Source organism: Ursus maritimus, unplaced genomic scaffold (assembly GCF_017311325.1).
Source record: "Ursus maritimus isolate PB19 unplaced genomic scaffold, ASM1731132v1 scaffold_27, whole genome shotgun sequence".
NCBI classification, from domain to species: Eukaryota; Metazoa; Chordata; class Mammalia; order Carnivora; family Ursidae; genus Ursus; species Ursus maritimus.
Window position 1 is genome coordinate 29,628,540 of NW_024425230.1, and position 12,162 is coordinate 29,640,701.

A 12,162-nucleotide genomic window follows, 5' to 3' on the forward strand; every position below is an offset into this window, starting at 1 on the left:
TACTCAATATTAGTTCACCTGGAACAAAGAAGGCAAAACTATCGACCCCATTTTACCAAGTGCTAAAAGTATCAAAACATTTCGGTGGGGGGCGGGGGGTGGGGGTGGGGGGGTGGCGCGCCTGGGTGGCTCATTCAGTGAAATGTCTGCCTTTGACTCAGGTCACAATCTTGGGGTCCTGGGATCGAGCCCCACGTTGGGCTCCCTGCTCGGTGGGGAGTGTGTTTCTCCCTCTGCCCCTCTCCCCAGCTCGTGCTCTCTTTCTCTCTCAAATAAATAAATAAAATCTTAAAAAAAAAAAAAGATTTGAAGCAGAAGGGGCTGAATTTAATGACAAAATTGGGCTCTTCAAGTGGAAAAAAGAAAAAAGCACTATATCAATAGTAGTTGGAACACCTGGGGAGAGAAAAAGATCTGGCCTCAGACAAAGGCTAATCGTGAGACAAAGATTTCCATTTTAGACTTTCATTTGGGGATAAAGTTAGAAAATGAAGCCCCAAAGACTATTTCATCTGACAAAGAGAACATATTTTAGTCTATCAGGAAAAGTGTCCATGGCACAGACCATTTACTTCAAGATACAAAGAATATATGAGAAACTGCCTCCACCAAAAGGCAAAGCAATATATGTCATGAACGTTTCCTTGCCTGAGATGGATAGATAAGCACACAACAGAAGGAAAAACACTCAAATTGCACTTTGAGGCAGACCAAACCCTTTTCCCACAGTAAATTCTTTGTATATACACATCAGAAACAGATTCAACAATCCATTTGGGAAAACCAAGGTCAGTTTGCAGCCTTGAACAGAACTAGTGGGGGAAGGAGGGCGGTTCTCTGGGTGAGGTCTTGACAAAACTCGTCCTCTGTGTGACTAAGACCTGGTGTGTCCAGCTAGGGCAGGGAGAGGGTGCTCTGGGTGCGTTCACGAGTGTTAGAGCTGCCACCTCCTATGCCCCCCACCCCTACCCCATCCTGCCCTGACAGATGGCAGCCTCTGTGCTACTGTGAACTGTCACATCTGCCCTGCACTGAGAGACAGGCCTTACCGTAAGATGAAGACCCCTCTTACGCGAATAGTTCTACCTCTGTGTTAATCGGCTAGATGCTGTCAGACCCTCCCAGACACCCCACCGTGGAGGCAGACCAGCATTCTCTGTGGGGCTCAGAAGGCTGAAGGAGAGACAAGGCCGGCCCAGTGCCCGAACAGGAAGTGACAGAGCTGCTGGCGCTAGGGACCAAATTCTCAAGCGCAGGAGAGGGAAAAGGCACTGGCCCGGGAGTTAGGGGACAAATGCTAAAATCGGCTCTGTGGCCTTAGGCAAGTCCCTTAACCTGGTGACCTTTGCTCTCTCTACCCCTTAGAGCTGGAGCTGTGGGGAGATGAGAAAATGGGTTGAGGGGCGCCTGGGTGGCACAGCGGTTAAGCTCTGCCTTCGGCTCAGGGCATGATCCCGGCGTTATGGGATGGAGATCCACATCAGGCTCTTCTGCTATGAGCCTGCTTCTTCTTCTCCCACTCCCCCTGCTTGTGTTCCCTCTCTCGCTATCTCTATCTCTATCGAATAAATAAATAAAAAAAAAAAAAGAAAGAAAATGGGCTGAAAGGGTTCTATAAAGCACACGGGATAATAAAAATAACAGCAAAATCGATTTCTTTCTGTTTCACGGCCTAGAGAACAAGAAAACAAGCTTTTCTTCCTTAGTGATGAAGAATGGAATTGTTTATAAGCCTCTGCTTATCGGGCTTAGAATTAGTCCCCCTCTGGCCTACCTAGATTTCCCCCTGGAAAATCTATCACAGAATGGTATCTCAGAAACCACCCACAGTCAATTTAATTAGCCAGAGAGTTTTATTTACAATAGTTTGGCTTTATTTTTGGCAAAGAAACGTGTGTATTTTCCGCACACACGCAGCCAAGGTAAGCAAGAAGGGGCATCGGAACTCTGAAATCTAACCAATCTTTCTAGAGAAACATGGGGGGGGGCAGAAGCAAAGGAAACTTTTTAAATTCCATTTGGCTTAGGCAAGGAAAGGGGAGAAGCACTTGGTCTTGGGGGTCCTTGGTATGGTTTATACACAACTGTTTTGGTAGAAAATTGCTAAAGGGGCTTTTCTTCTCTTTTTGGTCACTGAGGGTGGCTCATTATCTGTTGGGAGCTCTAAAGACAGTCATGGACGTAATACAGAACACAGTACTTGGAAGAAACTTCCAGATTAACTCTAATTGAACCCTCTCATTTTACATACATGGAAACTGTGGCCCCCAGGAGGAGAAGGATTTGCTCCAGATCACGGAGATGGGGGGGGCGGGGGTGAGCCTGGCTTTGCACTCAGTCCACAGTTCTTTGCCCTGCTATATGCCTCCCGAAGTTGCTGTGGCAGCCGTTTCCCAAAGCAGGCAGGAGACAGTGGGCCCAGTGGGGCCCTGCCTGGGCCTCTTCTCAGGCTCCTTCTAGGGCAGCTTGCTCTGCTGGTGGGGGAGGGGTCATCAGGGTGCAAGTCACCCTGGTCTGGCCCAGAAACCAAGGTGCCTGGAGCTGAAAGGCCCATCTGTTGCAGTCAATTCACTCAGACACGTTAACAAGCGAAGGAGACCCCGCACAAAGCCGCAGTTATGGCCTGGCCCCTCCCACTGGACAGCCGTTTTATCACCTGCAGCTGCGGTTACTGCGGCAGCGTGCTAGCCACTGCCTCCCTCGGAGCCCTGTCCTCTTCCTCTGCAGTGCAGCCCGCAGTGTCAAAGCTGCCCGGCCCCACTCCCGGCCCAGTTGGGAGTCACCAGGCCTTTGAAACTCAGGCCGTTTTCAGTGGCTCCTGTGAAATCTACAATTCTTCTTCCTGTCAGCTCCGGAGGAGGAGACACTGGCTGGCTGCCGGTGTCTCTGAGGCTTTTCCTCGGACCCAACTAACGGTATCTGGCTCCTGAGTGCCCCAGACACTCTGATCTGGGAGTGATGAAATAGTCACAAACGTCCAGGGGGCCTCGGTCTCACTGTTGTGTGACCAGCAAAGACAGCAAGCTTCACATGAGTAAAATGTGATCTGCTCCCGGCCCTCTTGAGGCGCCCCCTCCAGGTTAGACTATCAGCTGCCAGTGTTCCAGGGAGGAGATCACCATGAGTATGAAGGGCACAATCTCCACCCTGCCTCGCTCTCCCCTCTCTACCCCAGACACATACACACACACTGCTTGCCATAGTGAGCTTCCTGAAGGCCCAGCTCTGGCGACACTCCCCGTGTTCTACGTGCATAGACTGAAGTGCTAACTTCTTGGCCAAACACAGCTCTCCACAGTGGGGTGCCAGCTGACCCACCCAGGCCACAGACAAGGGTTCTGCCAGCTGTGCCTGGGCCACGGGGCCACCACGCTTCCACCTCCGCCTGTGTGGGTCCTCCACTCCTGTTACTTCCTACCCGGGGGAGGTGCAGCTCCTCCCAGAGGCCTCCCCTGTACTCCAGCCCAGGACAGGGTCCCAGCACCCACTCCTCTGGCACTCAGCCAGTGGGAGGGGCGCTTGTGATAATTCTCAGCACAGGCCCCCGCCGCCCTCAGGTCCTGCTACCTGAGTGGGGGTAAGATGATTTCCATAAAGAATTTCTCTGCAAAGGAAATTTTAGACCTTCACTCTCTTTCCCATCCTTCTAAAGTAGTGGTTCTCAACGGGGGGTGAGATGGGGGGTGTGTGCTTTTTTCCCCCAGGGGACATCTACACTATCTAGAGATATTTTTGGTTATCATGACTGGGGGATGCCCCGTACAGCAAAGGACTGCCTAGTCCCCAAAGTAAATATGCTGAGGCTGAGAAACCTTGTATTCGCGTAGCTAACAAGCAGCAAAACGGACTCCTCTGTTTCTATGGGTGATGCCAGCAAACAGTGAAATACCTAACCTAAGTGCTGAGGACAGAAAAAGATTTGTCCAGCCCGAATAATGGTAAACTGACACGATCAAAGGGAGTCACTTACTCCTGCTTCGGGGTCGCTCAGATATATACTCGACGGCAGTCTGGCAGTGCCCAGCTGCCGCGGAGGGGCGGGCTTCTCAGCGCAGGCTGCTCTTTGCTGCTGACTTCCATTGACAGGGCGGCTGTTGAAAGGGGGGCAGCTCGGCCTCCCCAGGCAGGGCCTGCTGAGTAGGGAAAACCCACAGGACTGCTCCCACCGCGAACACCTCTTGAGCACTTCCCTGCCTGGCCCTGTGCTAGCACTGGGGACACAGAGAAATGATCAAGTGGCTGTCCTCAAGGAGCTCCTCGTCTAGTGGGGACACAGAGCGGTAAACACATCATTTCCGAGATTCACTCTTGGCTACGCTGATCTAACTTCCATTTTCCTTTAAAAATCCTTCGGGGACGGGAGACAGACAATAAAGCGGAAGAGAACGCAGCGGAGCCGCAGTGCTGATTACGATCTATATTGCTGCGGCGGCCCCTCTGAGACGAGAGCGCTCCTGGGTTTGCACCAGCTGGGCTTGTGCCGCTTGTAAATAATTAAAAGGTAATTGGAAGGGAGACCAAAGTATTAAGTGGATTTTTCGCTCTCAGGGCAACCAGGGAGTTTCACTGCTGCCAGTCACATTATCTTTCAGGATTATATTCTTGTTTTTTACCGACACATGCAGCTCCAGAGAGCAGTTGGAGGAGTAAACTAATGAGGCTGCTTCGACTGCTTTGAGAGGCTTGGAGATGGGAGGACACTGAGACTCAAAACTTTCAGTGGTCTTTGTAAGCAAACCAGCAGTCACTAGGACAGCAATGAGGCTTTAGAAGGTAAAGGAAGAGGAAGGGGCGGGGAGGGAAGGGTGTGTTAGGGGGAGGAGGGAAGAAGGAGAGAAAGGAGTTCACAGAGAATAGTACCTGCTGGGGGCTGCCACGATAGCTCAGCCCAAGAGGAGGATTTCAGTGCCAGGTCTCAGTAAAGGAGCTGACACAGAAACCAGGGGATGCGTGCTCAGACATAAGCACGGTCCCAGACATGAGGCTGGTGGGAACAGCTCTCTCGTATGGCTGTGCCCTGAGGGTGACGAAAGGTGGAGCTATGCAGGCTGCTGAGGACCTTCTCCTAGAGAGGCTGGGTTTCTGGTCATGCTTCCTGAGGGCTGACCTGGCTGGTGAACTCACTGCTATAACAGGATATAAAGCCAGGAAGTTGAGTCACGGGGCTCAAGACTCAGTCACGCCAGGGTCCGAAGTGGAGATGGCTGGGGAAGGGGGATGGGAGTGAGGAGGAGAGATGGACAGAGAAGTGGGAAGGCGCATTATAAAGCAGATGCCCATGTAACCTACAATTAAACTGCAGGAACGCCCCAACAAAGCCAGGGGGTGCAAAAATCAAAGAGCCAATGGATAAGAAAAAAGAGTTAGCCTTTCCTTTTCATGGATCATTTCAGACCCTCTCAGCAAATCCTGAGGGACCTCTATTCTTTTATTGGCCTTTCTCAGTCTCTGCGAGACTAGGTACACCAACAGGAAACCCCATATACTAGTTTAAGTGATGTCTAAAGTTGATAGAAGGCTAAGGAAAAAGTACATTTGAATCTGAAATACCTCCAGAGACCAGCTAATCAGAAGAGAGCATCACAAATAAGGCAGGACCAAATCCGGATGGATCATTCCATTCATTTTCTGCCAAGGCCCTCTCTGTGCATTTCGATCTCACTGTCTGCCAGTTACTCTGCTAAGGCCAGAACGGATCGGCAGGAAATGCCTCTTCTTCTCCTGGGCTAAGATGCTGGCACTCCGCACGGAGGATGGCTAACAGTGACTTGCACACAGTAGGCACTCAATTCATATTCATCACGTTGAAAAACTGAGTAGACTGCACACTCACCCCTCTTCTGCATAAAGACGAAGAGGTCATCCAGGAACTCCTTCCTTTCCGGGTCACTGTCCAGTTCATACAGCTGCAACCCCGGTACCCCCCAGAAAAAAAAAAAAACACAGTGAAAAATTCCATCTAATGCAGGAAGGCTCACACCAGAGATACACAACCACCAGATGTGACTCACAGGCCACTCCTGTCCTTATTTCTTGGGGATCAGATACAACAACCCACTGCAGAACTGCCCCTTTCATTATCACAAAGGAAACATTACAGACCTTGGCAAAATCTCGAGAGATCTCTCTTCCCCGGCCTCCATCCGCATCATCACTCCAGGCCAAACCACCATTCTGAAGGGGAACAAAGCACACAGTTCAGAAGGGAAGAGGACAGGGTGGCAGAGGGCGAGGCAATCATTTAGGGCAAAGACGAAGACCCTCAGCAACTGTGCTATCCTGGCTTAGACTATAAAAGACTGCTCAGCTGATCACCCCTGCCACTCCTACGGGGACACCTTCTTCTTTTGCTTTCAGTTACAGTTCCAAAATAGGAGGGAGTCAGGTGGAAGAATCACGTCCATTTGTTGGAGGAGGGTGGGTGTTACTAATCCTTGATAACCCTGGAAGAGAAGGACACAGAGGCCCAACCTCCTGAGAACTTGCTCATCTCCAGCTGATCTTCCAGAAGCCCTAATTCTGACCTGTACCATTTCTCTTCAGGTTATGTATGGTATATGTATTTGTACGATTTTTATGGTGTGCTTAGATACTGTACAGTATGTTATAAAGACACCTAGCCCAACTTCCCTCATGACACTCTAAGTGGAGGATAAAGGGTCACAGGGAGCAGGACACAGGTCCTGAAGTTCTGGTCTCTCTTGGCCAAGCCACCCACTAGAAGCCGTAAGTCTAGTGACAGGAGGGTCCTCAGAGCCTGACATTATTCCCAAGGTACAGAGACTGTGCCACTAGGGTGAAATGCATTTCCATTAGAGAAATAATGAAAACCTAATCCTAATTTAATTGATTAGGTTAAACCAACACCACTCAGCTGAATAGGAGGAAATGGAAAACATGCCTTTGTTTATGTTCTTGGGACCTGCTTCCTGCCTTAATTCAGTTGGGTAACTCTTACTCCTCAGATTAGGCAACATATTCTGGGGGAGCAGTCAGGTTAGACTGCACTAGGTACTCTGAAAGCAATCTCTGTACATTTTGAGTTTAGAATTTAACGTATTTTGGAATTATCTATCATCCTCACCACATTGTAAGCTCCCTGAGAGCAAAAGTGTCTCATCCATCTTTGTACCCCCAGCATATAGCACACTGCCTGGCACGTCATAGGCCCCAATAAATGCTGGATGAACTATAACGTTGCTAAAAGGCAAAAACTGGCTATTTGAATCAATGAAGCACCTCTTCTGAAAATACATGCATCTACCGTACAGAAGAGTCAAAAAGGCCCTCCGCTAGTGGGGAATATGAAATGTCACAGCAGAAGTCTGCCATTCACTTCTGCCATGCTGATCAGCAGAGGACCCGGTGGATGGGACTGGACACACGGAGCCTGTCACTCTCACTTCTTCCCCCAGGACTACAGGCGCATGCGCAAGCACTGGGGTGTGCAAATGGTTGGGGAGGGGCATCTGGGGATGGGGAGCAGAGGTTTCTTGGGAGGACATTCTTTGGACTGCGCAGGGATTGCGCTGTAAAACCTCGTCAATAGCACAAAAGCCTGGTCTAATTCCCTTCTTGCCTATCTCCCCCTCTAATCAAGCTTGCCTGAAAGCTGGAGGTTACTCTTCAGTTATATTTTGGGACCATACTTTGCTTCCCCTACTCAAAGACGGCTCTGAGATGCAGACCTACTTTCTGATAGCAGCAATTTAGTACACAGGGAGGTAAGTATAACCAAGAAGAACTGACACTCTGTCAGCTGAAATGAAACAGGCCACACCAAACTGTTTCCCTGCTTATCTTGTAAAAGGTGTGTGTAAGGAAGTACTCAGTAAATGCTATCTGACTGTGCACTCATCTCCCCAGGCAGACGTTGTTAGAGATCTCCCTACAGCTCTTCAGCTCAAGGAGGCCAATAACCAAGCAGGAGAAACACTATTAAAAAAAAAAAAAAAAAAAAGCAGCAGCTAAGATTCACCCCCACATTGTAATTACAGTCAACAGAAATCTGGTGTCATCTGGTGGCAACCAGCACAATGAATAATCAAGACGAATTATGCCTGTCAGGTCAGCAAAACCAGACAGAGTTACAGTCCCCCTTTCAAAGGATGCAGGAGGTTGCCCTAATGCCCAGTGATTTTGTTTGAGCCAGTAATTCCTGCTGGAAAGTCAATTATCCCGGGAGCCCCTATCGGCTGAAAGACATTTAATGGGGGATCATTGCCGCTTCTGTTATGTCAGCTGTTTACTGTGGCAGCTCAATTCCCAGCTCTCTCTAGCTGGAGATCTGAAGCGGATTCTGTTCGCAGGAGGATTCTTTCTCTATCGGTCACCAAGAGAGATGAAAACACAGTTTTCTGCTAATTACAGTAACTTCCAGGCGCTCAGAATGCTCCCTCAGAAATGATTTAACACTTAGCTGGGTGGGGAGGACAGAATCCACAACCCAGGACGCAGACAGGGCTTCCCACAGCAGGGGAGGAGTGTCAAAACAAGCACACCAGTGCAACCACAGTGTGACTACGTGTGAAAATAAACACCCAGGTGCGAGAGCTCAGCTCAGGAACAGAGGAGAACGCCTTGGGGGGGTGGGGAGCGGGACTGGGGGTTGTCATGGACCCTTGGCTCTCTCCAGCTCTGCTCAAATGGTATCAGAACCCAAGTGGTGGGAGGGCTGGACCCTTCACTAGCTATGGCCTGCTAAATATGAAACCCTTAAAAATCTGCTTAGTGGTGGGATTTTAGCCTGAAGCACCCCTAGCTCAGTGACTGCAGAGGACAGGGAGATCTGCCAGAACAGGATGGAAAGAGGACATCCAACTCTTTGGGCAGTCCCACCGTCTGAACCATTCCACAGATCGGAATTTTAGTGATGATTTAAAGAAAATACGGGGCAAGAGTTTCCTAGGAGTGGAGGTGTTTTCTTTCGTCCAAGGCAAGGATGGGCCATTACTTAATCTAAAATATTCAGTTGGGGCTGATGGGGAAATGTCCACTCTCTCTGCATTGCTCTCTTTGTCTCGGGGCAGTTAAACCCTGCTTCACAGGATTTTCTGGCTGAAGTGAGAGTAATTCCTGGACCTGCCCACCCTTCACAGTCCTGCTGGAATGCTGTTTCCCCACATGAAGCCTCAGGCCTATGCCCACCGGGCAGAATCAATGCCTTTCTCCTCTGGGCTGTCACCTGGTGTGCTGGCAACTTGTGACCCTGCCTCTGTCCCCAGTCTGTGACGGCCCGTCGGGGTATCCCCGGCCCCCAGGACATAGAAAGCGCGGACACATTCACTGAAAGACAGGGACCTCCAGCCCCACAACGCCTCTATTTTCCGCTCTGATCAACTACTGCAAAACACCGCTCCCTTAGGCACTTCGAATGCATGTGTGCGTTTCTTGGCCTATCACCAGGCTGCGGGTGTCACTGCGGGAAGCCCAATGATGATTTTTTTCTTGGATGCCAGCTGTGGCCAACTGAGACCATGGTGGGGAGGCAAGTGGGGAGTGGCAAACGTGAGTGTGGGGAACACATGTCCAAAGGGAGCCAGCTCAACAGTGTCAAGGGGTCCCCAAGAAAAGCATTTCAGTTGAAGGGCCACTGCAAGTCTACGCCCAGGGGAACAGGCTCTGTGGGAGGGCCGCAGGCAGCAGCATTCAACAGCCTCAAAAGCCCCAAAGTGCGCGTAGGGAAGAAACGGTAGGGAGGGGCGGCCAGTGCTTGCTTAGGCCATTTACAACCGTCCAGCCTCTCCCACTTGAGAACTCTCGTAACCGCTTTGATCTCACCAGGAGCTCACAGGAAACTGACAGTTTGGTCCCAAATACCCACCCAAGACTAGCTTTGGCTCCCATGCCCACATTCAGCTTCTTTTCCCCAGGGAAGCCACGGTGTTGTGCCTTGGAATCCCTCAAAAATGGCAGCGCAAGAAGGCTGGGGAAGGAGAACGGGGAGCCGCAAGCTGACGTTTGTGCATCTGCGCAGCACGGGCTGGCCCAGGGCCTTAGCAGGCATTTTCTCACCAAACTGTGTGAGACAGAGGTGGTTATTTTAGAGATGGGAAAACAGTGGCTCACAGAGCAAACTACTTCACTGGCCTGGGGTCTCAGAGCTTCCAAGTGGCAGCGCCAACATATAATGAACCCAGGTCTGGCTCTCTGTTACGCCGTTCTGCCTGGTGGGTGGAAAGGACAGCACATAGTGTTCTCACTGGGACACCAGGAAAGGAGAGAGGGAGGAGGGGGAGAAGACAATCCTATGGCTACAGAATGCCTGCAAAGCCAAGTCATGGCCCTCGGGGCTCCTCTCGAAGGGAGATTCTTTTATTCCCTGATTCAGCTCACTGGTGCTATCTGGGAAGGACAGCCCACCAGGAAACCAGCCTTTGCACATCACCGGCCGGGAGAATTATCTAGGGAACTGGGTGGTAATGGAGTAAGAATTGCTAACCTTTCACCACTACCTCCAAAACAGAACATCCAGGGTAGGATGGGCCCTGGTCTTCCCCCGGGGCCAGGGCATCAGGGGAAAGAGAAAGAGAGGTAAGCAGGTTATGCCTCTGAGAGGACGAGCAGAATGTGGCACAGAACACTGTGACTCACGCTTAAAAGGCCTTCAAAAACCAATGAATCAGTCTCACCTGACTGCTTCTTAAAATTAACACGGTGCTTCCTCAACACCTCAACCCTGGAAGATCAAGAAGACAGAGGGGAAATGTATTCATTCCTTGAAAATCTAAAAGGCTGACTTGTAGAAGAAGGGTGTTTTTGTTTTTGTTTTTTTTTCTTTTCTTTTCCTATTTTCTGTAAAGCCCCAGAGGACAGAACTAGAGTCACTGGGCAGAAGTTGCCAGGAGGACAATTTCAGGTGGACAGAAGAAGAACTTCTCTAACAATCCGAACTGCCCAGGAATGGAGGGGGGCTTTTCAGGAGGTGTCCAGCTTCCTATCTCTGGATGGCCATCTGTCTGGGATGTCACGCTGTGGAATCCACATGAGACAGGGCTGGATGAGAGGGCCTCCAGGGGCCCTTTCTGTCCCGAGAAGCAAAGACCCTATGACAAATTCATTCAACATTGATTTCCTGAGAACTCACCCTAGGTAGAGTCTTGTGCAAGCTGCTGAGAATACCCCCACGTCCAAGAAAGTGATTCTCCCCACTGGGAGTTTTACTGCGTAGTTGGAAAAACAAGTTGGACACAGCAGCATTTAATAGAGCAAGTCAAAGTGCCAAAGCACAAAGTGCCCAGGAGGTGGAAGAAAGGAGGGCGGCTCAGAGGTAGAGATAAAGCCAGCCTGGAAGAATGGGCTGCAGGGAGATTTACAGTGTAAATGAGCATGGAGTGGGGGGATAAACAGGGCGTGTTTTGGCAGGGAGGATGCGAGTCTGAATAGCTGAGGTGGAAACAGGCTGTGAGATGCCTTGAATACCAGGAGGAAATTTAAACTCTGAACTGTGAACAGGAGGGAGGTGGTGGATGTTTTCTGAACAGAAAAATAAATGATTAAACTGGTGTTTTAGATCATTTTAATGACCCTCTTTTGTTGGAGAAAATAGAATATATATATATATATATACAAATGTATGTAGATACCTAACTGGACTGAGATTATGGGGGATTTTCACTTTTCAATTTTTTGCTATATTCATTCACATATAAACATTTGATCACCTAGGACATACTAGATACCGTGAAGGATTCTCAGGGAAAAAGAACAAGACAGTTAAGAACTCTGACCTCGTGGAGCTTAATGGAGAGAGGGATGATTAAAAAAAACAATTGCTTATTTTTTCTAGATTAACTTTGACTCGTCTGTCAAGCCCCATCACTTGCTCTCCTGCTTCCCCCTTGACCCCAGCGAAGAAAATCTGGATTGCACTGAAATGATAGAATAATTTAGTGAACTAACACCTTCACAATGTGTAGTCTTTCCAGTAAGGGAGCAGTATGACTCTTCGTTTAACAACAGACACTTTGAATGGCCCTCAGTAATGATTTGCAATGTCGACATACTACTTTTGTAAACTGCACAGAAGACCAGAGAGGGAAAGCCAGCACCGGGGCTGGCTGGCTGGCTGGCTGTGCAGGAGCCGTGCAAAATCCAGGGTGGGGTGGGCCGCAGTAGGACCAAGGAGAAATGACGGGATCCGTACTAAGGCAGCGAATGAGG

General features: G+C 49.8%; 1 protein-coding gene across 2 annotated transcripts in view; it reads right to left on the reverse strand.

Moving 5' to 3' along the window:
* The window catches only part of ARID3B (AT-rich interaction domain 3B), a 55,271-nt gene that overhangs the window by 14,540 nt on the left and 28,569 nt on the right, over positions 1 to 12,162 (reverse strand). For both annotated transcript variants that reach the window (XM_040643000.1, XM_040642999.1), the window contains exons 3-4: positions 6,103 to 6,174; positions 5,834 to 5,906 (exon numbers count right to left, since the gene is read on the reverse strand). In XM_040643000.1, the coding sequence (XP_040498934.1) occupies positions 5,834 to 5,906; positions 6,103 to 6,174 (145 nt within the window). The remainder of the gene's footprint in view (positions 1 to 5,833; positions 5,907 to 6,102; positions 6,175 to 12,162) is intronic.